A 27,706-nucleotide genomic window follows, 5' to 3' on the forward strand; every position below is an offset into this window, starting at 1 on the left:
CCTAGACTAGAGTCGGCAACATTAAAAGAAAAAATACTAACGACTCTGCGTGACCTAGCTGAAAGAGTCGTCAATGTTCATCAAACAACGCTAACTATTTTTCATAACATGTAAAAGTTGCAGGTGAAAGTCGTCAAAATAATCTCAAAAAGGCTGACGACTACAGAGAGTCGTTAGTTTATCCTACACCCGACTATAATGACCCTAACACTGGATGTTTCAATGGTGGCCTTCCTCTATCAACATCTGCTCATCAAACATCCAGCCCATATCATTAGTTGAGACAATCTTACCATCAACACAATCATTGTTGTTATTTGAAGCTTCACCAATCTCATTCCTTCCACTTGAATCACTCATTTGTAAAAACCCTAGGTTTTCCTCTCAAAACTCCTCCTCTTCTTCTCAACACATAAAACACATTTTCCACAATTTTTTTTTCCTAAAATCAGATTTTAATCTAAATACACTTACCACACTAATCAAACTAATTAATTCCTAATACTAATCATATAAGGGCAGTTTTGCCATTTAATTTTTTTTTAAGGGGTGATCCAAATTAGGATTGGGTGACCTTTTTTATCCCGTAATGCATGGCCCCCAATTAGAAGTTATTGCCCCCAATTAAGCTAGGTATAATAATTCTTCATGTTTAGATGATGTGCAGGACAAAGAAGCATTGATAACACATTTCCAGGGCAACTACTTTGGGTGTGAATCAGATGAACTAGAATATAGTAACCCGTGCCGGATAGTTTTGTTTTGGAAATTGTTTTTTTTTTTTTTCAATAATATGTTCCTTAACGTTAACCCCAGCGACGGAACCAGGATTCTATGTCTAGGGGGTTAAAAAAAAATTTCGCCATCAATACTCTACTTTTTTTTTTTCGATTCCAATAACACTATAGTATGCGAGTCATGCGGCGACCTGACATGCTGTCTTTCTTTTGTGCATATCAGGTTCCACTCGAGAGCCCTTCCCTCAGCACCATTCGCGGAGGTGGTTGCGATTTTGTTATTGTATAGCCGTTTTTGTCCTTCTGGAGTGGTGCTTTGTTCTTTTGCCCTTTTCAATATATTTTTGTTTGCGAAGGCAGAAAAACAAAAAGTTAACCAACTAAGCAGTGATATCTAGTTAAGTAATAGTGGGAACCATTGTTGGTAATTTTTGGACCAACGATAACTAATTAAGCACACACGAGGAAGTAGGAGTTGTTATGTTACTCGTCGCACCATTTTGCTAGTTAATCATATACATCTAATTCCTTTAAAATACTAAGCTCCTTATACCCTGAGAATGCCAAACAACTCAGTTTCAAAAGTCAGGGAGGCCATATGCACCGCAAAAAAAATGAGTGAAAAAAACTAAAAAAATTCTTCTTTTTCTTCTTCCTTCTTCTCCTCTATTCTCTCCTATCCACCGCAAAAAAAAAAAAAAAATCTTTCTCCATCGCGTCTCTTTTCTTCTCCGTTCCTTATTTTTAAAGTTCTTTTTGAGAAGGAAGACTACTGCAGGTAATTTTTCTGATTACAATCTAGGGTTTTTGTAATAATCACTCTAATTGTGTGATTATGTCATTTTCACCTCCACCTCTCCCCCTCTGTTTTGATTCTCCGTTCTCCCATGATTTTCTGTTGATTTTTTTTCTTCTCTTTTTTACCTGAAATCATATTAGAAGGTTTGATTTAGATGTGTTTTGATTTTGTAGGTGAAGGCTTATCAGTTCTAACGTGATTTAGGGTTTATTCCTTTTTTTTTTTGGATGTAAAGGTTTGATTTGCCGTGTTATGATTTTTACTGAAAGCTATACGTGATTTAGGGTTTGTGGACAATAAGATCATATAATCTTTTGGTAAAACCTTACTCTATTCTCCATTGATCGGTTTCTTAGAGTTTGGCTAACTTTTACACTGCTCTCATTTTTAGCTAACGGGTCTTCTTAGATTTGTTTCTACTAGGTTAAGGGTTACCTTAAATATGGGTATGTTTGATTTTTAGCATAATCATGATATATGTTGTTATTTTATTTTTGGGTTCTCTGAAATAGTTTCACCTGCCTCTCTATCTTCTGTCCCTCCCGTTTCTTCTTTGTTAATAGCTTATTTTTCTCAAGTTAATAAAGTTTTTGTCTATTGTTTATTTGTTTTGATCTATTTTGCAGGTACGATTTTACTGAAACGGATAGTTTGGATCTATTCTGCAGGTACGAATTTTATTGAAACAGATACACCACAAAATCCCATTCTCTTTTGGTAAATTCTAACCATATTCTTCATTGATCCCTTTCTTATTCATTCTTTGTATATTTTGGTCCAATTGATGACTTTGTTATAAATATTGTTTGTTTGCTGGAATTTGGACAATGTACCCAAATCCAAATCCCTTAAGCTCTTTATTAAAATCCAAAGACACAAATAAGAGCAGCATAATTATAGCATTTTTTTGACTGATTTCATCTTTTAGTCCAAGTAAATCGAGATGATCACTGAGAAAACATTGAGAAGCATTGCAAGTCCTTGGTTTGTAATAATTTTGTAATAATTTCCATTGTATGTATAATTAATTGCATGTTTAGAAATTGTTTCTTCACTGCCGTATATAACGATCTTACTCCAATCTTTGCCTATCTAATAATGTCTATAAAAGGTTGGCAAGGAAAGGCAAGGCTTTTAAAGACCTGGAAGTATGGAAACCTTAAAACCAATGAGCTACATGGAATGAATATGAATGAACTTAATGGATGATAAAGTAAGAAAAATTTCCTTCTACAAAACTTAGCATTTTGTAGAATTATAGTCTTTATGAGGGAAATTACAAACCCAGATGGATAGTTATGATGTTGTTCAGTCAATAATTGTTTTTATTTTTGATGAAATATAGAGGGATAGACCTGAAGGTAACTTTGTGCGAAAATGGAGCAAATCAGTAGAGTGGGAGGTGACAAACGAACATGGAAGCGCGCCGATAATTGTTATAATCACTGCAACGTTCGTGAAAGAGGTTCAAGGTTAGTGATCTGAATCCATACAACCATAATACAACACCATAGAGATGTTTAGTGATCTAACAAAAAAACAACTGTATATATGAACAACATCTGGACTAGCCACGACCACTGGATCTAGGGTATTGGTCAATTGGGATATATTGGAGGTCAATGAATTCAAAAAAGTGTGAGTGTATAAATCACTAAACATCTCTATAAGATGGAAATATTTCGTTGTGGTGTTATATCTTGCTTATATATGCAAGCGAGCATACTATCTAACTAATTAATAAGACATGTGTAATGTGTTGTCGCTTATATATGCATCTAGGCATAAAAAGATTTCCGGCTACAATGCAAATTAGACAGAAATTGCAAGGTCACCCGTTGTTTTTCCGGTTTGCATGAATCCATTAAAAAACAGGTCACCCACACTTTCTTTTCCGGAGACTATTCTTTTCTTTTTAGCCTTACATTGTTATTCTTTTTCTCTCTATTTTTTTTTGTGGTTGTTTAACTTTGAATTTGGTCTTTTATGAATAATTACTAGGTGCTCAGAAAGAAAGGGGATATGGTCATACAGATGCCATGACTTATGCCTTGCTTGAGGTTTATAACACAAGTTTGTCGTTGACATATATGGAATGCTTCAATGGAAGGTTGAACCTTTGATATCTGCAGCAAAACCTACTTCAGGTAATTATGCTATGTTAAATTCTGGATTTATAAGTTAGCGCTACGTACCAGGACCTATATAAACTCTACTTCCCGTAGCACCACCAGAAATCATTATTAGTACGTTTAGCATGAATGTTATGGTGTGTGTTTAATGCTTATTTTCTACTTCTTTTAGTCATATAAAATAAAGACATGCATGATTTCAATCATTGACTCTCCCTGCAAATGTGAATGAACTAATTATGCCAAAGAGAATGAGTTTGCACCATTACGACTTGCACTTTGAGGATTTGATTTATAAACCTATGAACTTTCACACTTGACACACGGGATAATGGAAAGTACCATGAGTACAGACCTCCCAAGGAAAGATTATCATTAGTCTCAAGTTTATTTTTATGTGTTTCTATGTGTACGTCATTTCTTTTCTTTATTCTCGCTTTTGATACCATGTAGCGAGAACTTCCTTGGATGTTTGTGACCAAGGAGACTAAGGAGTACACGAGATTGCATCCGTGAAAAATAGTTCACAGCTAATAAAAAGTCGCGGCTAGGTTATTGAGATTCTGTCGTTTCTATCTGGCTTTGATACGTATGAAAATTATGGCTACTAAAACATATGGTTATTTTCTTATTTGTTATGTTGAACGGTTGTAGCTTTGGCTCTGAATTCATGATGTTGTTTCGTTAGGATTAACAATAAATATGTCATGGTATAACAATTAATTGCATTAGAAAATCAATTATGACACCGAATCAAGGTTTAATGCATCGTGACAGGACGGGGCGAAGCCCTGCTACACCTTTTAGTTTAGAGATGACATCAATTAAGGTTTAGCGCATTGTGAACATACGACTATTTTCTTATTTGTTATGTTGCACGGATGAACTGCATTGGATTTTCAGGATTAGGCGGAAACGTATCTGTTATAGTGTACATGAACTTCATTGTAGACATGCCTTCTGTTAAGTGAATTTTTGGGCTGATATTTTGCCAAGAAGGTTGTGCATTTGATTCTAGATATGGAAATCTGTTGAGAATGGAAGTTCCTGATAAAGTGTATTACAAGTTTAGTCAAACTTAAAACATGTTATCCTTTTGAATTTTTATTGTTGGGTTATTGTGTCCCTGTTTTTAGTTTAGTCTTTTTCGCTTTTTTTTTTTGAGATATTCTGAGCTTAGATCTCTGTTAGTATAGATATTGTAGACACTCTCAAAGATGTACTTTAATTACCAGCAAGAAATAATGATCCTCAGGGAATTTGAATTTTTTCAATTTACTCGAATACATCTTAAAAACACTGCGTTCTGAACATTTTCCATACACTGTGTTCTTTTGTGTAGCAATAGTTCTTTGCTTCAACTGAAAGGCTGAAGGTTGTTAGACAAATGATAATGACTGGAGCGCTGGAACACAGAAAAGTTGCATAGGACTTGCATTTTCCCTACCAGCTATCTAACTTAAATGGGATCTTCATATCTTAAAAGTCTATTGCTGTTACATAAAATTCTTAAAAGTTTGTCTGTTACTTAGAAATATGAAGTCCTAGATCTGCCAAATCTATTGCTGGACTGAAAATTTTTCTCATGTAATGCAGGAAGCATTTTGGAGGGTGTATGAATGGAAGTTCATGAATTGCCTTGAATTTTGAACAAGTGTTGTCTGTGCATACAGTTCTAAACCTGACTTCCGGCCCTTGGCTTATCTCTTTGCTCAATCACGTTGCTGCTTCTTTGGGTACTTTCATTCCTGAATTTTTACTGACGATGAACAACCATCCAGATTAAAGCGTATTACGGATTCTTGTGATGATGTCCATGCGGTTTCTGGAATTGGTGCGCAGTTACTCATTAAGAAATTAATGCACACACTATGAAATTTGAATAACACATTAGTAGTTTGTTCTTTTCCCTGTTTTTATAACTACTGTGGTAGTTCAATTAGTTAGGACAGCGAATACGTTAGGATTCCATGTTTATTAATGCTTGCACTGTGAAGTGCAACTATCATTCATCTATTGCAGTCCAATTATTCTGTCATTTCTACAATGTTATGCATTGTTCACCTATTGAATAGGCTCTACATATCTGTTGAGTTCTTTAAATACGAATTGAAATAGGCTCTACATCATAAGAATTTGCATTATTTTTTGTGTGATTGGAGTTTATCGAATAGTGATAGATGGACTGAATCTAATCAGTGGACCAGACCAATGGGCCTCCATCCACAAATTTACTAAGTTATACCACTATTTTTCTATTTTTTTCTTCCATTCAGTATTTGAAAACCTTACGCCTAGTTTTTCTTTGGGAACTGGATTTGACCCATTGACAGACCTACACCACAAAATATGAAGCCGAGCCACGCCAAACAAAAAACCCCATACGTCGCCTCACCGCACCAAATCAAAATGGTATAGCGACGGGATGGAGAGAAACTGAAGCCGAGCCACACCCGATCAAAAATGTATCGCGACGGGAGGGGCGAAGGAGCCACACCCAATCAAAAATGTACCGCACCGGGGAGGGGCAAAGCTTTGCAACAGAAAATCAAAAACAGGTCAAGCCAAGGCCGAGCCACACCTAATCAAAAATATATCGCAACGGGTAAGGGTGAAGCCCCACGACGCCTAACAAAAATACACGACGGGGCGGGGCGAAGCCGTGCAACAACAAGTCAAAAATTCATCGGGGCGAGGCGAAGCCGAACCATACATAATCAAAAAGGCATCGCGACGGGCGGGGCGAAGCCGTGCAACACCAAATCAAAAATGCATCACGATGGGGCGAGGCGAAGCCGAAGCCGAGCCACACCTAATCAAAAATGTATCGTGATGGGGCGGGGCGAAACCCCACGATACCGAATAAAAAATCCACGACGGGACGAGGCGAAGCCACATCACACCAAATTAAAAATATGGCTAAAAGAAAAAAAATGCCCGAGTAAAACAAGCATTGACACACAGTTCTTTGTCTCTAACTGACAACAGTTGAGCCCATTTAAGAATTGATTTTAAGAAGAACACTAATTTTGGGCATGCCTAAAACTTTCAAGGCATACAAAGGACTAGTCCTAACTTGGGTGACCTTATAAGGGGTACCCTATGGGGTGGTTCAATTACCTATATGCCCTTAAATTCTCTAAATTACTACTAATCTATCCCTATCCCTAATACAAAAACCTATAATCAATAAACCAAAATCAGTTTCATATCCCTAACCCTTTCTTCTTCCTCCTCCACAACAGCCGAACCCTTCTTCTTCCTTTTTTTTTCATCGTATCATCGCAGAAATTTAATCGTCGATTCGTGAAAATTTAGTCGACGATTAAACTCATCTATATAATGGTTCGCCGTAAGCCAGTATCTCGTTCTAATCGAGCGATTGAACAACCCATTGAAGAAGAAGAAGATTTAGAGAGTGAAGAAGAAACTCAAAATCAACCACAAAATCAACCGGAAGAAGAGATTGAAGAAGAACCAACTCCACAAATGAGAATAAGAAGGTTAGTTTTACAAACCCATCTCGTATTTGATGTTTTTGATTGGTTTGATTGATTTAATTCGTCAAAATCATGTTTCTGCGGCGGTTACAGGGTATGGTTCGGCGCAAAACAAATCTTAGATGTGCGCCGAGCTGTTCTTGAAACTGAACCCTGAAAGTGCATTTGAACGGCTCGGCGTATATCTGAAATCCGTTTTGATCCGAACTTGGTGACGCAGAGACTTATACTTAGGATCGGCTTATTCGATGGTGTTAGTTTTGTGCCGAATATGTTTTGTGAATTTCAGAAATTTTGCATGTGCGTAGGATCGGCTTGTATGGTAGTATTAGTTTTGTGCCGAATAATTGTTGTTTGAATTTTCTGAATTTTTGCATGTGTATAGGATCGGCTCATATGGTAGTACTAGTTTTGTGCCGAATAAATGTTTGAATTCATAAGTCTAGATTCGGCTTATTCGACGGTATCGGTTGTGAGCCGAATATATAGGATCGGCTAATAATTTTGCATGTGCGTAGGATCGGCTTGTATGGTAGTATTAGTTTCGTGCCGAATAATTGTTGTTTGAATTTCAGAATTTTTGCATGTGTATAGGATCGGCTCATATGGTAGTACTAGTTTTGTGCCGAATAAATGTTTGAATTCATAAGTCTAGATTCGGCTTATTCGATAGTATTAGGGTTGCGCCGAATATCATTGTTAAAATTTCATAAATTTTACTAGTGTGTAGGATCGGATTATTTATATGATACCATGTTGCGCCGAATACATGTTTGAGTTCATAATCATAGATTCGGCTTATTCGACGGTATCGGTTGTGAGCCGAATATATAGGATCGGCTAATAATTTTGCATGTGCGTAGGATCGGCTTGTATGGTAGTATTAATTTTGTGCCGAATAATTGTTGTTTGAATTTCAGAATTTTTGCATGTGCTTAGGATCGGATTGTATGGTTGTATTAGTTTTGCGTCGAATAAAGGTTTCGATTCATAAGTCTAGATTCGGCTTATTCGATAGTATTAGTGTTGCGCCGAATATTATTGTTAAAATTTCATAAATTTTACAAGTGTGTAGGATCGGCTTATTTATATTATATCATGTTGCGCCGAATACATGTTTGAGTTTATAATCATAGATTCGGCTTATTCGACGGTATCGTTTGTGAGCCGAATATATGGGATCGGCTTATAATTGTTTTTTGGTATGAGCCGATCCACTCTCCGTGTAAGCTAATAAAAATTTCAAGACATGATTCGGCTCATATGTGTTATTTCGGGTAAGCCGAGCCTTCTTATTTTCTTACAAGTTTTTGGATTTCCAAATCTCTTTGTTGTTCGAATTAGTCTTATAACTTTCATACTTGTGTCAGGACCAATGCAGCTACAAAGAGGAAGAAGATGGAGATAACACCTTCTACTTCTAAAACTCCCGATCCTAGAGGAGGAGGTAAGAAAAAATTGGGAGCGGGAGGTAGAGGAGGAACTTTAGAAGAAGTAAGAATTGAAAGACAAGTAAGAATTGAAAGACAAGAAGAAGGAATAGATGAAGATGAAGAAGTTTATGATAATCAAGAAGTTCATCAAGAAACACAACCCCAAGGAAAACCCAAGAAAGACAAGAAAGGTAAGAAGGTGGCAGAACCCGAGAAAGAGAAGAACGATGATGATCGACGGATCAATGGTTTACACATTCCTGATGAAGATGACGTAATTACACCTCGATCAGATGGTTTGCCTCATGGTCTTCCGGAAGATGGAGGAAATGTGTTGATTGGTTATGCCGATTCTTGGGCGAAGAGAATTTATGAGCCTCCTGATCACAACTGTGCAGTCCGAGTATTGAGACACCAGAGGGCAGCGGAATGGAGTCTTGATGAAGAGGTTCCTGAGGTGATTTCTTACGTACAATCCAGTGCTTTATGGCCTGCTATCAATTATGGACATAAGGAATATGATAGTGTGTCGGCCTCTGCATTTACCGAGCGCTTTTGTCCAGAAACTTACACATTTCAATTACCTTTTGGAGAGATGTCAATCACTCCTGATGAGGCTAGTAAGATTACAGGTCTTAAAGCAAGGGGTGTAAGTGTGGATGCTGGTTTTTATGACATGAGTTGGGATGAGCTATACAATTTGTACCTGGAATGCCTTGGTTAGGGTTCAATGAAAACTGAGTTGGAGTTTTGTCGATCAGTTAAAGATGTCGATACCGTTTTCATACCAGGTGGCAGAAATAAGAAGAATAAGAAGATCAAGTTGACTAACTTGAAAAGGGAGTTTGAGAACACAAAGGAAAGAGTCACACAAGGTTTGTTGATAATGGATCCCGTTAAAGTGAAGCAAACCGGAACTGCCTACTTTCTTTATACTCTTGGTAGAGACATCTTTCCCGACACTACCGGAAACAAGGTAAATGCTAATTATCTCCAATTGGTAAAGAATCTTGAAACTTGTAACAAGTTTGCTTGGGGAACGGCTACGCTCGCTTAACTGCTGGACCAACTTTCCACCGCGTCTAGGTTGACAAGTACAAACATCGGAGGGAACTTCACTTTGCTCCAGGTAACTTTTGGGAGTTCAGAGTATGGTTCGGCTTATAACCATAAAACCTTTTAAGCCGAAGTTTTTTCTTACTTGGTTCGGCTTATAATACTTGATCCATATAAGCCGAACAGTTCTCTGAGTTTGCAAACTTTAGTCTTACTTTGATGTTTCATATCAATTCAATTCCTTTGATTTTTTAATGTGGTTCTTTGGATGCAGGTGTGGATATATGACCATTTCCCAATTTTGAACTTGGCCAAAGTATTTGAAAAAGATGTCGATTATGTTGATACTGAGCCAACTTCAGCACGGTACGCGTAAGAGGACTCCAAGAAAAGGAACAAAAAGAAGTTGGTGGCAAGTTTGAGAGAGACGTTAGACTGTCTTGGTGTTGATGATGTCGCTTTTCAACCATATGAGAATGAATATGAAGAAGATGAAGTTGTTGAAGATGAAGATATGCCGGTAGGTATGTATCATGGGCCATTGTGGTATCCCGGTGGTTATGTTATATACGATCCTAGGAGAGTACTCCGTCAATTAGGATGTGTCCAAAAGGTTCCTTTGTTTGACGAGAAATTCAGGTTGTTACCAAAGAGTGGTAAGGGAACTAAAAGCACCACTTCATCTTGGGAACCAAAGTATGATCCTGATCCCACCGTTGAGTTTTGGAATAATTTAGACAATCACACATTAGATGCGTCCAAGTTAACACCTTTACTTGATGATCCATGTGAAGAGGATCCGGGCTATATGGATTGGTATAACCAAATTTCTCATCCCTTCATTATCAATAAGAAAAGGCAAAAGATATCTGATAAGGGGAAGGCGAGGCCAATCAAGATCACCAACAAGTCTACTTCCGAAGATGTAGTCAAGGCTTTCAAGGTTATGGTAAGAATGACTTCACTTTATACTGTTTTCATATATTAGTTATGGTAGAAATGTCTTCAACCTCATGGTTATAAGTTGTTCTCAAATGAAAAATAGGTTGCCGCGGGTAGGGAGATGTTGAAGAAAATGAAAGCCAAACTTGGTTGCAAAACAACAATGACCGTGGAAGAACAAAAATACCTCATCGACAAGTGGGATGCAATCATCAACAAAGGACAAGGACCCGAGGAACCCGAACAAAGGCCTACCACTAAGAGATCTCGACAAGTTGGTGAAGGTACAAGCCAAGTTGGTGCTACCGTCCAACCCGGTAATGATGCGTCGGAATATGAAGACCAAGGTGGAAGAAGAGGTGGTCGTGGAATTAAGAAGAGGGGTCGTGGTTAAATGCCCTTTTATGTACACTTTTATGGTACACTTTTTCTTAAGTTTTAAGTACACTTTTATGGTGTTGCAAACACCTTTGATAAGGTGCTGAACTTTGTTTTTAATGGTGCTGGGATTGGGTTATGGACACCGTCAATTTCATGTTTTAATGAATAGCTTAACAGTTATGTGCCGAATTTACAGAGTTCGGTTTATCCTCTAATGTTAGTTACACGCCGAATCATTTGTCCTTCAGGTTCGGCGCATTCGATAATCACATTATGTGCCGAACTATGAACATTTACAGGTTTCGGCTTATACGATATCCTCAATATGTGCCGAACCGCGAACAATATTTTAACCCAAAAATTAACAAATTCATGTTCGACTCAGATGATAATCATATTATGTGCCGAACCTTGAACATAAGAGGTTTCGGCTGATACGATATTCTCCATATGTGCCAAACCAGTAACAATATTTCAACCCAGAAATTAAAAAATTATGTTCGGCACATACTAATTTGGATATGTAAGCCGAATTAGTAATGATTCTATTCCGGGCTATTCAGGATGTTCTTCGGCTTACTATGAAACTTTCATATAAGCCGAACTAGTGTCTAGCAAAAGGGTGGGAATTGGAAATTATAGGTTCGGCGCATGCAGTAAACAGATTCAGTAAGCCGAACCGTTCATCAATTGGTAGATTCGGCTCATAGATGTGAGCCGAACCTCAACCTGTTTCGCCGAACCATGATTCATAATCTAAGAAATCAGCCATTTGGGAATCATTGGTGTAGTTGATGTGTATTTTTCTAGGTTTTTTAGATGATATATGACCCTCCTCATCCTCCATTGAATCAAGAATTATAATTTTCTCACTTTCTCCTTCTCTTTCTCTCCTTCTTAACCAAACCAAAACTTTGATTTTTTTTTCCTCATATTTTTCATCTAAACAACTCTTATAATTCTGAAAATTATCTTAATATCTAAACAAAATATTTAATCACTAATCAAGATTATTAACACTAATACGTAAAGGACATATTTGCCATTAAAAAAAATTTGGGTTAAGGGGTTATCTGATTTTGCTATTCAACAACCTTTTTTGTCTTCATTCAGTATGCCTTGAAAGATTTTGGTATGCCCAATATTATGGTTCTTTAAGAAATAAATTATAGAAACGTGTTTTCCCTATGGCCTTTTAACGGTTGAGATGATGACATCATCTACATAACGAGCTATTTCACATTTACACCTGGGCTAAATTTTATAAATGGCGAAAATTACACGGACAAACAACATCTTAGAAATTTTGGGGTGGGCTTCAGCCTAGGTAAGCCACCCCCTAATACCGTCACTGGTTAGCCCTACATGAATGAGTTGATTACATTCCATCTGGAACTCAAATCATATGGAAGACATGAAAACCGAAATTGTTTTCTCAGGGATATTGGCATAAAATATTAATTATATAAACTTAATTTGAAAGGCAAACACATGAGGATTGCAACACAGACAGAAGCAAGTTCCAAGTTCGAATATCACTGACTAACATTATAATTGCAATTTAATTTAAACATAAAATTAACGTTAAGTAGTCTGATGCCAATCCCTTAAACACCGTATCTTATAGTTTTGTAATTTACACTTGAGTAAAAATGTAAACAATTCTGGAACATGTAACTAATGGCAGTATATATCATTATAATAAAACAATCCACAAACTTCCAATTTCTATAAATTTAAGTTATATCATTATATACTTTGAAACAATCAATTTTTTCTGTATTACATGCATATGGTATGGGGTAGTTTCAGGTCCTTATTGAGGCTTCGGTGGATATCAACTTTTTTTTTTTTTTGATAAAGAAAGAAATTATCCAGCTGTTACATTCCAGCGAGAAACAATGCTGGATGGGAATGTAGGAGTCTTCCATTCATCTTGGAATTTGTGAAGAAAGGCATATCCTGCTAAGGCATGTGCTGCAGTATTGGATGCTTTGGGAGTGTAGTTGAACCTGCAGCTGTTGAACTGGTTGGATATTTTTTTATGTATCATCTCGCATCTTCCATAGTCGCCATGGTGGAGTTCTTGACGTTCCATTCAGACAATGCACCACTACTTGATTATCCCTTTCAATGATAATGTTGTTTAGGTGTAAGCTAATTACAAGTTCTGTTGCCATAAGGAAAGCATCTGCTTCAGCATAGCTCACCATGTCAGTGCTTCATAATCTTGTTTTAGCCCCTATGTTGTGGCCATGACTATCCCTGGCTACTGCAGTGCTAGCATATAATCCATTCTTCCAAGCAGCATCCACATTTATCTTGATGTACGGAGCTTGAGGGGGAGACCAAGTTACCATTAACTCCGATGTTGGTTGGATTGTCGAGACTTCCAACTCTTCAGTGTGCATGGAGGAATTAAAGTAGAGGTTAAACCAATGCAACGCTAGTTTTAGTGTACCTTGCACAGTTGGGGATTTTTTCTCAAACACCTTGAGATTTCTCACTTTCCAGAGAGCCCAGCATATAGCCATTCCTAGCGAGGAGGAGTACTCATTGTCAGCAGTTGTGATCCAAACTCTAACCAGATTATAGATGTAAAAATGTGGGTTATCTTGTAGCCTTAACCCCATTGGTGACGCAAACCATACCGCTTGCGCAAAAGGCCATTGGAAAAAAAGATGATGGATTGTTTCCTCATCAGAACTGCAAAAGGCACAATCTGTTGGAATTCCTGGTACATATCTTCCAACACGTTCAGCAACCGCCAAGCCATTGTGTATGGTTCTCCAGATAAAAGTTTTAATCTTTGGAGCCACTTTTTTTATTGCCCAGAATTTTTTCCAGGGGAAAGGATTTTCTCCCTGACTAGATGATTCTCCATGTTGTTGAAGTAAAAGTTTCTGGAAGGATTGAGATGTGAATTCTCCATGTTCATTTAGCTTCCAGATGAGCTTATCTTCAGTTGTTTAATTAAGGATTATATGCAGAAGTAGGCCTGGTCTGGACCCTCACTTTCATTTCTAGGCCACTTTTTTTATTTCTTGCAAAACTAGGCAAGTTAAACGGATTTCATCCACTTTAACCATCTCGGTCAATTTATCGCGTTGACTTGTCAATATCTCGCCAAAATATCATATAGGGATATCTCATGGATGTGGTAAGATTACTGAAGTAACCTTTTTGTACTGCATCACTGCTTTAGTGATTCTCGTCCATTTCTTCCTTCTTCTCTCTAGTTCTCTCTGGATCTTCTAAATCAATTTTTTCTTCTGCAAAAATCAAGAGATAACTTAGGGGTTTTTCTCTAATCAAACCTAATTAACATTAATGGTGAATGTTTAGAAGAGATTTAATCGTGGATTTTAGCACCACCAGGAACATTGGTATGTGAAGATTCGCAGGCAGTAATAGTCATTCTACAACAGCAGCATCAGCTGAATTTGGGGGTTCTTAAATGGATCTATTTTGGGGGTTCTTTGATGCAAATCTGTATTTTTCTTGACAATTTGATCCTCATATTAAGAACTGACAGTAACAAGGTTCCACAACGAGATGAAATTCGGTGAGTCGATGGTGTTTACACAACAACATCGATGGGTTTCTGGTTTTGGAGAGCAATTAACAGCAACAAGTTTCTCGTACCATAGAAATTTCACAAGTTTCTCGTTGTAATTTCTTGAAATGTAGACTACAAGTTTCTCTTACCAGAGAAATTTCACATCAAAAGCAAATTTGGAACCAAAAAGATCTCGGCTGCCATACAGGAAAGAACTTGAGCTACTACCATTGATTTGAGGGATGAATGGTGACTGATTAGTGAATGTATGTGTATTTGAGAAGGTACACGAGAATGGGTTTATCTCCAATTCGATTGCAGGTTAAAGGGGAGCTCATACAACAGCAAAATAGCCATCTCTGAGTTCCCAGTTTCACACACACAAAGGTGTTCGACAGAAAGCCTGAACGACAGTTCAGGTCTTGAAGTAGTCAGTTCACGTCTCTTCTCTTTGCCACTGCTCTAGCCATGGGTTAGCTGGCTTGCATCTCCACCAGCATATACCACCTGCAGTTCCACAATATTACCAGCATCCACCTGCATACACCACCACCAGTCGCAACTTCATCCACAGTTCACAAACTTCATCTGCAGTTCAGGTCCCCCTACAACCATCAGTATACCAATAGCATCATGGGTTGCACCAATACGTCAATTGGCGGACACCCGTGGCGGTATTGGTGCAACCCAGATAGCAGCACAACATCACCTCCTCCATTGGCTGATGTTACATTTATTCCACCTGCAATGGTATTTTCACAATAGGGAAATTCTTATACGTAATTGTCGCCGGGAATTATTTTATATGATCCAACAGATGAATCAGTTAGACCAGTGGTGGTTTGTGATATTTCCACCGACAATACTCAAGAGATTTATGTTGAGAGCATAGCCTCACTTAAATCTGGAACTTATCTGGAGAAACATATTACATATGGGATCAGGAAGCATATCAAATGACAATGGTTAAGGTAAAATCATCACATCTTATGCTTTCTTTTTTCTTTCTTTCTTTGTAGTATTTCATTTACATTTGAAGTCTGAAACTTGCAACACCAGTTTAGTTAAAAAGGAAAAAAAATTCAAATAGAAATGAGTTAGTAGATTATTTATCTTGCATGTTTTTCCATTTGTTGCTTTTTTGTATGATTTAATTCCGTATCCTAAGAAAAATGTTGGTTGTTTTAAATATCCCAATGACATGCAGCTTTCCAATAGTGGTTCCTTACAACTGACTGAAATAATTCAGGCTCTAGATACAGAAGATCACCTGAAAGGTTACATACACGCTTACTTCCTAATAATGTGGCCAACGTGATTCTTGTAGCAATATATATTGTTAACTTTTGTGCATATATTGAGTTAACCTGCAAATGAACGAAATGAGTCATTAAGGTCCTTATTGCACTCAGTTGTGTACTCAGTTTCGTTGCTGGAACTAGAGATTAGATGAAATAATGCTGCACTGTATTTTTATTAAGCATGTTTCTCTTTTTTAAGTATGTTGAATTCATTTAGTTTATAATTTATAGGTGAAAATGATATTTTTTGACGTAATGCTCGAAATGGGGGATTTTTCCATGTGATTAAAGAAACTTAAAGTACGACCAATCCTGGCATTTGATTTTATGTGGCTAGATCTCTTACACGTGTACTCTATACGGGACATCTTAGTCGTTCTCTTTATTATGCAATCTGTGTCGTTGATGAAGATTTGAAGGACTAAAACGTCTTTTTAGCTAATAAGATATGGACAGCTGGAAGATAACTGCAGCTAACTTTCCATCCATCACTTTTGGTCAAAACTTTCCTAGTTTAGCAATAAATAAAAATGGCCTACATTTGAAAAGCACCAAAAAAACAGGCCTATTTTTGTAAAAAGCCCTTTAATTAACTAGGGTTTGGCCAATATGATTAGCGGTAAACTCATCCATCTGTTGCAGAATAATTTCCATATTCCACTGTCCTGGCACTTCACTCATGAGTTGATTAACTTTGGTAATTGAGGTGTTCCCTGCTTCTGATATAGTTGGTGAAGCTCCATTAAGAGACGGAATCCATGGGTCTGAGTATATATGTATGTTCTGTCCGTTCCCAACCAGCCATAGACATCCCTTTTTCAAAACATTTCTACTATCGAGCATTGCCGACAAAGTTGTAGAACATTTTGGTTGCTTCTTGACATCCCAGAAAGATATATTTCTCATATATTTTGCTCTTAAGATCTCCGCCCAAAGAGAATCATCTTCATGTAAAAATCTCCAGGCCAGTTTTTCCGTTAGTGCATGATTGAGGTCAGAAAGAGATCGAATACCCATTCCTTCTTTTTCTTTTGGCAAATTAAACCATTCCCACTTTAGGAAATGCATCTTCCTTGTGTCCTTGTTATGACCCCACCAGAAATTCCTGATGATCTTACTGAGTTTATTGAGTATAGTCTTTGAGATGTTCTGGGTAGCCATATAGTATACAGGGATCAGAGATAGAACAGACTGGATGAGTGTTGTTATTCCCGCATGAGAGAGATTGTTTATTTTCCACCCTGACAATTTCTCCTCAAATTTCTCGATCAGATAGTTGAAGTAGGATGGTATGTTTCCTTGTTGTAAAATCCTTATGCTCAGATACTTCCCTTCTTTCTGGATCCTTGTAACTCCTAGTGATTGTACAATCTCTTCTGCATAAGATTCTGATACGCTGTTACTGAAGTGTATTGAAGACTTTGAGTAGTTCACTGGTTGACCAGAAGAAATGTAGTATTGTTGAAGAATAGTGGATATCGAGTTGATAGTGCTGGTGTTGGTATTGCCAAATAACATTTTATCATCAACGAACATAATATGAGAAACGTTTGGTGCCCATCTATTGATTTGGTAGCCACTGTAAAGTCCTGATTCCTCCATCTTCTTAATAATACCTGACAGGTAATGCGAGCAAATAATAAAGAGATATGGGGATAGCGGACAGCGGACAACCTTGTATGATCCCTCTTTCTCCCATAAAAAAACCTTTTGGATGGCCATTTAGCAGGATTGCAAATGAGGCAGTTTGAACACAGCTCATTATGAGTTCTTGGGCATTGTAAATCACTCCTACACTTGTAAGTGCATGCTTCAGGAAATCCCAACCAATTCTGTCATACGCTTTACTCATTTCCAATTTTAATGCAAATGATCCTTGCGAAGTCTTTGACGTGTGCATAGAATGAAACAGTTCTTTGGATACTACAATATTGTCAATAATTTTTCTTCCTGGGATAAAGGAAGATTGGTTGTCTTCAATTAGGCCGTCAAGAAAAGGACTTTTCCTGTTGGTGATGATTTTAGTGACAATCTTGTATAGAACATTTCACAGTGCTATGGGCCTGTAGTCTGCGGATGTTTCTGCATTCTTTTTCTTTGGTATGAGTGCCAAATATGTATGATTCAAGCCTGGAGGTATTGCTGAGTATCTGAAGAAGTCTTGGATCAATTGGACTACTTCCTGTCCAACAACATTCCAGCATTTCTTGTAGAAGAGGGCTGGGTATCCATCTGGGCCGGGCGATTTTAATGATCCCATCTTCTTGACAACGTTGAAGATTTCATCAGCGCTAGGGATAGCGCTAATGGACCTGCATTCTTCTTGATTGATCATATTAGAGTTTTCAAGAGTGAAAATATTAGGGTTGACATTAGGATCTTTTGTAAACATACCTTGGAAATGAGAAATAAAGTTTTCTTTTATTTTTTCATGGTCAGAAATCCAGTCGCCATTATTCTGTTTTAGAGAAAATATATTATTCCTACTTCTTCTATGGATTACAGAGACATGAAATACCTGGGTATTTTTGTCAGTGGAGGGGACCCATTTCGATTTGTTTCTTTGTTGCCAAAACATTCTGTCTCTTTTCTCCAGGGTGATGACGTTTTGAAAGATTTCTTTCTCCTCCTCTCTGATGTCCTTTAGGTGACCCGTGTCCTGCAGGTCAATCAGCTTTTGCTTCTCACTTTCGATCTCCCTCCTATTATCCCCAAAAGTTTCTCTGCTCCACTTCTGTAAACCTTCACTCATTTCTTCCAGTCTTTCAAACGTGTTCCCTATAGAGTTATCCCAATTAGATTGGATGATATCGCTAAACTCAGGGTGGTCAGTCCAGTAGAATTCAAATTTCTAATTTGGGCTTCTCTTTGGAGGCTTTCTCATAGTATTGAGGATAATTGGAGAGTGATCACTCTCAATCTTGGGTAAGTGCATCACTGCAGCATCTGAGAAAAATAATCTCCAATCGGTACTACAAATAGCTCTGCCCAACCTTTCAAAAATGGGTTGTGATTGCACCGCGTTGTTTGACCATGTAAAATCTAGTCCTGCGTACCCCAAGTCAATAATATCTCTTTCTCTAAGCATGTTTCTGAACTCGGCACAACTGATGTCTGTGTTTGGACTGCCACCATGTTTTTCATAATGGTGCATAAGAACATTTAGATCCCCTATCATGCACTAGGGATCGTTGACAGCAGCAATGGTATTGCTCATAGTTCTCCAGAAATCATTTTTATGAGGATGTGCAAGTGGACCATATACACACAATAAGGTCCATTGAGGAATGAATAGATGAGCACTAATGTTGCAATGTATAAGATTTTGATTCTTTGAGATTACTGTTGAATCCACATTATCTTGCCATAGAATTGCTAAGCCACCGCTTCTACCATTTGCAGCAACAAAATAAAAATGACGGAAGTTAAGAGAACTGCAAATTCTTCTACTATTTCTTTCATTTAGACGGGTCTCGGAGAGAAATAAGATAGAAGGTTTATAGCTCCTAAGGAATGAGTTCAAGGCCAGAACTGTCGCCTCATTCCCTAATCCACGACAGTTTCATGATTGTACTAACATCGCTCCTGCGAATTTTCTAGGCAAGTCGCCACAGCCTTTTCCAAATTTTTGCAGTGCTGCTTCAGTGGGAGATCACAGTCCATTGGTTATGGATGTCTTTTGTTTCCTACCTGTGGTAGTTCAGATTCTGGTTCTTGGTGTTGTGTAGTTCTGGCATATCTCTTCCATTGTTTCAGCTTTTTTGGTGGGTTCTTCTCAGCAGGTGTGGTTGTTGTGTCTTTTTGTGGAGGAGTTTCATGCTCAGAGATCACTATGGAGGTATGGGCAGGATGATATGGAGGTAGGGTTGGGTTCTTAGATGGGATGATCATATTGGAGGTGTTGGGTTTTTTGGGAGTTGGTATTGGGGTGTCTGCCGATGGGTTTGGAAGTTTGTTTGAACTGAGGGCAAAGGGTTTTTGGTTGTTCTTGGGTTTTGGGATGGTGGGTAGATGGGTGGGTTTGGTAGGGGATTGGGAATGGGTTGGAGGTGTGTTTTCGGGTTGGGTGTTGCTGAGGTGGACAGGGATTTTGAGTTATTCCCTCCAATATTGCCAGAATTAGTTGCATGCTCATTTAATGAATGTGTCAACAGAATTTTGTCTAATGAATAAGTATTGGACTTTTAAGGGAAAGTTTCCTGATTTTTGGTTGATTCTGTTGTTGTTTTTTGGTTGGGGATGGGATCCTCCGGTTGTAAAGAGGAATCTGTCATGGAAATATTGGGATTGCTGCTGACCAGGGTTTGACTTGCAGGTTTAGGATTAGGGTTTTCACCATAACGTAGCTTGCAATGTTGTCGTGGATGTTCAAAATTCAACATATCATCAGTGGCGGAGCTGGAAATTCAACTTGGGGGTGGTTTTGGGATTTTAGGGGTGGCTTAAGCCTACTACTTAGGCTTAATTTTAACTTCCCAACTAAAATAGGTAGTGGAAAGTGAAAAATACTAGAACCCCCTACTATATGGGTTCAATATATAGAAGCCCCACTAAATGAATACTCCCTTATCAACTCCATACTTTCACTTTTTAATATTTTTAGGCCCAGAACTTTAGATTTCAGGGCTTGGTAATAAAGTTTAGGGTTTGGAGAAAATTCGTAATACCAAAAATACCCCTTAGTATATATACCTAACGAAATAGGCTATATGTTTCATTTCCAGATTCATTTTCATTTTCGTGTTCTCTCACTTCTCTCTCTCGTCTCTGCTCTGAAATAAATTAGAGTTCCTTCGTCAAACCGAAGAAAACAACGAACCTAAATCTGAGAAGAATCATATCAGTGTTAAGCAGATGTAGAGCAGAATCATATCAGTGTAGAATCAATCAACGAACCTAAATCTATAAATTTAACAACTTATCATCAGTTACTTCACAAATCAGGCTCAGACGATTTGATTGATTCTTCGTTTGAATCTAGGTTTTAGAAAAATTCATTGGCGAACTTCAAATCTCTGCAACCTCAACACGGATCATCAGCAAACGAAGTATAAGGTAAGTTAATTTCATTTTCTCTTGTCGTAGTACTTCGATTAAGTGATTTTAGTTGATTGATTTAGAAAAGCAATTTCAGAAAAGTAATTTAGGATTTCCAAAATCTAAATCTTCAAATTCGTTTCAATTGACTTATCTGAGTCAAAATCAGATCTTAGATTTACAATCATCTACTCGCTTAGATCATTTTCATGTAAATATTTTAAAGAATCTTGAACAAAATTTTCAGATATGTACTTCATCGAAATCGTAGTATCTACCAATTTCTAGCTACAATCTAATAACTGATTTGAGATTCGATATCAATGAATCATCGCCTTTATTACCCCTCGATTTGATTTGAGTTTCATCTAATCTTAATTTTGTCAACTTGTTCTATTCTTGATAAATTTCATAAAGTTTAATGTTTATTTTTTTAAATTTGTTCAAATTATAACAACAAATGAAATTTAGTATCACGGCTGGAACTATGTATCTAATAGAAGAAAAATCTGCTTTGAGTTTCATTGTCAATTCAATCTTTTACCGAGTATCTAGTAATAACAAGATGTTGTCGATTCACAACAAGTACGAGCTGAGATCTCTGCAACCTGAACTCGCTCATAGCAACAGAAGCTCTCGTAATACATCTGTGAATTGATATCGAAGTGTAATGAACTCATATAATTCATTATCTTCTTAAATTTTTTTGATTGATATATCTCTTTAATCTTGTTGGTTTCTTATGTTTTCTGAATTTTGTAGCCTACTGCGTGGTCGCAGCGAAGCTGCCAGAAGACAAGTTCCAGTTGCATTTCTAGAACGTGTCAAGGATTGACTTCAGCAAGAGATATAGAGGAGGCAAGACTGGAATTGTTGTTGCACACAACCTTAACAAGTAGTTTGGGTAATTCTTTCAAAATTTACCTGCCAATAGGAAACAATAATTAATAATTATGTATCTTTAAAGTCATGAATTTGAGTACTGCTAAGCATATGGATGTGTAACTGCAGATTACACTAGCCATGTGGATATGTAACTTATTATTACACAAGCCATATGAATGCGTAACTACAGTTTACACAAGCCATTGCATGTGTACCTGCTAAGTATATTTATTTTTTTTACGTTTCAAGTGTGTAGTATTCGTAAAAATTGGTTTTATCTGTTCATTTAAACTATTTAAATTTTGGTTTTGGGTAAGTGTGGGCACTGTAAGAAGCTTGCACCAGAGTATGAGAAGCTTGGTGGAAACTTTAATAAGGCTAAGTCTGTTCTTATTGGAAAGGTTAAATAATTTTAACTTATTTACTTTTGATCTATATTGATGTTTTTGAACTTCCTTCTTGCATGATGTGTCATTCTGCTTACCTTTACCCTATCTCCGTTTTAAGTAAGTAGAGTGGAGGTTTTGAAATAAGTACTACTTACTGGAAGCATCAAACAATTGTGCTACTGTGTGTCTTATTCACTCTTGTCTTTACCATTTCAAGTACATTGTCTTTTCTCAGAAGTTGTCTAATCAATAGCAGAACTGTCTAAAACTAGTAATTACTTCTTTTTTGAGTCGAGTCTTTATTTGCAAGGTGAAATGAGTGCCTTCTTCTTGTTGTAGTTTTGTTTTCTATCATTAGCTTTCAAGTGCAACCCTTATTGTTCATCGCCAAGGGAGCTGTGTCAGAGGAAAATAATAAAATCTGTTTTATGTATTTAGAGGCTTACTTTCTTTTTAAATATTTTTGCAGAAGACCAAGCTAACAAAATGTCAAGCACAAATGCAGAGGATGCCCAGAAGCAGGAACATGTAGAGGATCAAGCAAAGACCAAGTTAACGAAGACTCGCCTGAAAATAACCCAATGCATGAAGACGGAAAAGAAGAACATCCCATGCCATCACCTCAGCAAGAGGTACTAACTGAATATTTCTTTATTTGCATTTCTGGAAAGAGTTATTTTCCAAGCCAGTTTAGAGCTTACTTGGCATGATTATGTTTGATGCTTTTCTGTGGAGTACCAAAGTTGGATTCCTTATGGTACAATCCTAATTTAAAAATGTTAGAAACTTAACATTAAAAATATGTCTTCAGGAAGAATTACTCAAGAAGAAATATGGAGGAATTTTATCCAAGAAAACTCCTTTGATATCCAAGGTAACAATCTATTTCTGCAGTTCTTATGATTAATAGTCGCTACCTAGTTTTTCTACTTTTTAGGCTGTAATTAATCGACGAGTGTTAATTGTTTTTTTCCAGGATCATGAGCGTGCATTCTTTGATTCTGCTAATTGGGCTCTTGGAAAGGTAATTTATACTAGTAATCACTTCCCACATAATTTTAGTTACTAATTGTTTGTCGTGCTACCTGCTTCAATGTGTGATATATGTTATTGTCTGATTGAACAGCAAGGAAAAGCAAAGCCTAAAGGACCACTCGAGGCACTCCGACCAAAATTACAGGTATCTTTATGTTTCAAAGTTACTGTTCCGATATAGTTCTTATTTTGTAACAAACAAGTAATTCACTTGTTTTCCTGTTTGCTATTACCAGCCCACACCACACCAGCAAGCGCGATCCAGACGATCAGCTTATGCTCCAGCAGGCGAGGGTGAAGGTTAGTGCTCTCATCCCCTCCCCCCGCATCAAATATGTTACACTTCCTGTTAGATGATTCATATAAAAAATTACACTATCAGTTTCTCTAACCAAGTTCAATGTGATTAATATTTGAAGTCAGTGGTGGTGTTTTTTGATTAATATTTCAATGTGATTGTGTTTCTCATTTTGACGATTATGAACATGTGTAACTTTCGTCTACACATCCAAATTGCATGTGTAACTTGCGTCTACACTATTTAGATGCATCTGTAACTCCCAGTTACACTTATCATATACATGTGTAACTCCTATTTATACTAGTCAAGTGCATGTAAAACTGGTTATACATTGTTGTGTGTATCGTTCTTTTTAATCTCATAAAATCTTATTGTTTTTTGTTACTCTACAGGTTTCCAATAACTCAATAAAGTGAACTGCTTATTTTTGTAGGATGGTCTCCCTGGAATTGGAATTGGCGCTAAAATGTTGAAATAAGGAGTAGGAGGTGGAATTCATAATTGGGTAATTGTGGAATTCAGAATGGAACTGGGGACCAAGTAAGAAGATTGTTGACACATTAATGGTGCTGAAATTGCATCCATAGATGTTGGTGAGTGGATGTATTGATATTGTGAATATGCTATTACATTTGATATTTCTATGGATTAGAAGTATTTAACTGTAGTTGGGAATATTTCTATGCTATTACTTTTGATTGCTTTATTTGTTTTTGAATGTTTTTTATAGTGGAGAAATAAGTGGTTGTTTTGGCTTGTATAAGGGTCTTTGGAGCAATACTGCTGGTATGCACTTTTGCCTTTCTTCAATAATATTTTTGTTTCTTTGATTGGGTAGTAATATTTCAAAGTTATGATGTTCTTTTATTTTGAATACATGAAACACTCGAGGTCTGTAGATTAATATAGCTTGACCAATCTAGGAATTGTAACATGTTCATAAACATTTACACGGTAGTTTTCAACAAGCTTTTGTTTTGATTATTTGATTATATAGTTAGCTTTTTAGATGGACATAAATATTTGTAATGCTAAATGAGTATAAAAACAAGCTTTTTGTACAGAGGTTGTGGTCAGTCCTCCAAAAACTAGAACATTGTGTTTTAGTTACACTAGTCATATGCATGTGTAACTGAAAGTTACACAAGTCAGATGCATGTGTATCTCCTAGTTACACATGTTATATGCATGTGTAACTCTCAGTTACATAAGTCAGTTGGTGTGTAATTATATCTGAAATTTCTGTATGAATCAGATTTTTCAGTGTTTGTAGAGTTCAATGAAAAGTGAATTTCGCTTTGATTATTTTTTTTGTTTCTTTACTTTTTTGTCCATCCAATATAATCCCTTGGATGTTTATTTTTTGTTTACAGATGTGCAAGTATATTGGAATCGAGAAAGACAAAAAAAAGGAACGAAACGTTTCTACTATAGGATATAATGGATTATTTCTAGGATTTTGATTTCCATATTTCGTGTTTCAATTCGTTTATTGTGTTCAAACAACCAATTATAGTAATTGTAGTAATTGATGAACGAACAAATTATTGTAAATAAAAATTAAAGTAATACATGTATTTTTTGATGAGTAACTTGTAGATACCCGTACATATAGCATGTGTAATTACAAGTTACACATGTATATAACATGTGTAACTTCTGCGTACACATGTGTAACTACAACACATCTATGTATAAGTGTAGCTTTGCATTACACATTTTGTATGAATGTGTAAATTCGGGATACACATGTCATATGCATGTGTAACTTCTGTGTACACATCCATATGTTTGTGGCGGTCGGCGGTGGTGGAGGGAGGTGGTTGGCGGTGGCGGCGGCGGTGGCGGAGGCGGTGGTGGTCGGAGGTGGTGGTTTGACGGTGGTGGTCGGAGATGGTTTGTGGAGCCGGTGGTCGGAGGTAGATAGTGGCGGTGGTTTGACGGTGGTGGTTGGTGGCTGTGGTGGTTGGTGGTTGTTGGCGGTGGTGGCTGGCGGTGGTGGTCGAAGGTTGTTGGCGGCGGTGGTTGGTGGTGGTGGTGGTCGGAGGTTGTCGGCTATGGTGGTCGGAGGTGGTTGGAACATCATCACACTATATTTTAATAATGTTGGGCCTAAATTTAAATTTTATTTAATTATGGGCTTGACAATATGCATAAGGGTATCAAGGTCTTTTAATAATTCAGGGCCTGGTTTTAAAACTCTTTTAATTATGGGCCTTATATTATGGATTATCCATGGGCCTTAGCCTAATTTCCCCGAGTGGAAAACAAGCCTTTTTGGGCTTCAAGGGGTGGCTTAAGCCAGCCCTAGTCTGGCTGTAGTTTCGCACCCGGATATCATATTTCTTCAACTGATTATTCTTGGATGCTGGCTTATGTGAAGGTAGCTTTCTATAGAATGGAATAAATCTATCGGTACAAAAAAATAGAAAAATTAAAAAAAAAAACTATATAACATCCGCACAAAAGCAAGTTTATGAAAGAAAGGAACATACCTTGAAGATGAATATGGGCCGTCTTAGAGGCCAGGCGAGCTAGGCGGTCACCAATTTGGGGCCAATTTTTTTTTGTGTTTATAAGCCGTATGATAACACTTACAAGTGTCCAAATGTTTTTGTCGCATTTATTAGAATAACAGCATTGTGACAGTTTTAATAGTTACAAACTGTTCCGTAACATCATTAAGTATTTGTTAGCTATCGGTTTTAGAATATGCAATGCCAAATTAAAAATTTTATAACCCAAAATCTAACCTAAAAAATTGGAAAAAAATCGACGCCTTCAGCAGCTAAGCTAAATCCAAATTATCGCTTTTCATTGTACGGTATATAGATTTGTCTCCTAAACTAAATTCTTGCCTCTATTCTTGACTTAATATCACATGAAAAAGCCCCAAAATTTAAGCTCGCCTACAGCACCCAGAAACTCTAAGACGGACATTATGCAAAATAATTCTCATCTTGAATTCGTCCAGGAGTTCTTGCTATTACCATAACACCGCTGTTACAGTGGGGAGGGACGACCGAAGAAAAACCAAACTATACAATTTCACAGTTTCATTTTTACTAAAAATATGTCAAATTGAAAAAGTAAAAGTATTACTTTTACATAAATGGAGGGAGTATATCGTTTTACTAGTTGCAACGAAAAATTAGTTGATGCATTAACCGAAGTATGGATGCATAATGTGTTATGCATCATTTGTGGTGGTTTGCATAATGGCTGTGCATTCAATTTCTGAAAAATTGTGCCTAAAAGGATAAAACCTCCGAATTTTTCGTAAAACTCTAAAATTGATACTTTTGTTTGTGCTCATTGTGTAGATTTCTTTAAAATCTTTCCAACGAGATAAAATTTGTAAAATTCTAATTCGCAGATTTTTAAATACTACATCCGTTTTAGGAAAAGTGATACTTTCACTTTTCATTTTTGCCTAAAAATAGGCCAAATTGAAAAAGTGAAAGTATCACTTTTCCTAAAACGGAGGGAGTATGTTATATTCTAGTTTCCTTGTTAATTATATACACCCATGAAAAGATAGGATACATAAGGTGTTCTAGTAATTGGACTAAAACAAAGAGATGTTTTGTCAAGTGAAAGAGACTAACCATGGATATCAAAGATTTTCAAATCTTTTTATCAGATTGCACATTTGTGTTAGGTTTCATCTTACAAAAAAGTGGTCATAAAAGGAACTCCCTAACTTTGGCCCTTCAGAGCCTCCAGTCGGTCATCCCAATAATGCGCGTATTTTTGATCAAACACAACATAGTAAGGCTTAAAATCACTAAAAGCAAGCAGAACCCCAATTATATTCGGAAAAAAAAAACCAAAACCCTAATTTCTGAACAGTTAGGAACAAAATATGGTTTGTTCAACCGTTATAATGCATATAAACTCGAAAGTATACCTTTTAGAAGACATTGGTAGGTGCAATGAAAAATATTAATCGTTAGTTTAATATTAGATTCATTTTACTTTAAATCCCACACACCACCTCTATTGTATACAGTCTTTATCGGTTGGTACTCAATTTTTTGAGTCCATCACTTCTAACGCAGCGGTAACGATACAAAAGGGCCTTGAGTCCACAAGGTGTGTTTTGAATCCACGAAACAAGGGGTTGTTGTCTTGAATCAACAAGACAAAAATATTCTGAATCCACAAAATAAACAGAAACTTCTGCAATTTTCTATTAGCAAACTTCAATAACAATCTT

At 36.9% G+C, this 27,706-nt stretch overlaps 1 protein-coding gene and 2 long non-coding RNA genes across 11 annotated transcripts; 2 read left to right on the top strand and 1 right to left on the bottom strand.

The window, feature by feature from the left end:
• The first annotated feature begins 1,279 nt into the window (after positions 1 to 1,279).
• Positions 1,280 to 5,800, top strand: LOC113288186. Of its 9 annotated transcripts, none has more exons than XR_003330523.1 (7): positions 1,282 to 1,515; positions 1,710 to 1,982; positions 2,163 to 2,253; positions 2,648 to 2,749; positions 2,882 to 3,008; positions 3,538 to 3,683; positions 5,011 to 5,800. It is a non-coding gene; the product is annotated as an uncharacterized LOC113288186 (long non-coding RNA). The 9 variants fall into 9 exon arrangements; XR_003330514.1 differs by having other exon boundaries at positions 1,283 to 1,515; positions 2,163 to 2,204; XR_003330517.1 differs by having other exon boundaries at positions 1,286 to 1,515; positions 1,710 to 1,853; positions 2,163 to 2,204.
• A 9,201-nt stretch (positions 5,801 to 15,001) lies between these two features.
• Positions 15,002 to 17,692, bottom strand: LOC113317766. The gene is made up of 5 exons (XM_026565924.1): positions 17,548 to 17,692; positions 16,435 to 17,456; positions 15,810 to 15,906; positions 15,163 to 15,281; positions 15,002 to 15,076 (listed from the first exon to the last, which is right to left on the bottom strand). The coding sequence occupies exons 1-5, from the start codon at positions 17,690 to 17,692 to the stop codon at positions 15,002 to 15,004; spliced, it is 1,458 nt and encodes a 485-aa protein (XP_026421709.1).
• A 5,433-nt stretch (positions 17,693 to 23,125) lies between these two features.
• On the top strand, positions 23,126 to 23,486 carry LOC113329358. The gene is made up of 3 exons (XR_003349850.1): positions 23,126 to 23,175; positions 23,278 to 23,331; positions 23,423 to 23,486. It is a non-coding gene; the product is annotated as an uncharacterized LOC113329358 (long non-coding RNA).
• Positions 23,487 to 27,706: the final 4,220 nt, after the last annotated feature.

The sequence above is a fragment of the Papaver somniferum genome, chromosome 1 (assembly GCF_003573695.1).
Source record: "Papaver somniferum cultivar HN1 chromosome 1, ASM357369v1, whole genome shotgun sequence".
NCBI lineage: Eukaryota > Viridiplantae > Streptophyta > Magnoliopsida > Ranunculales > Papaveraceae > Papaver > Papaver somniferum.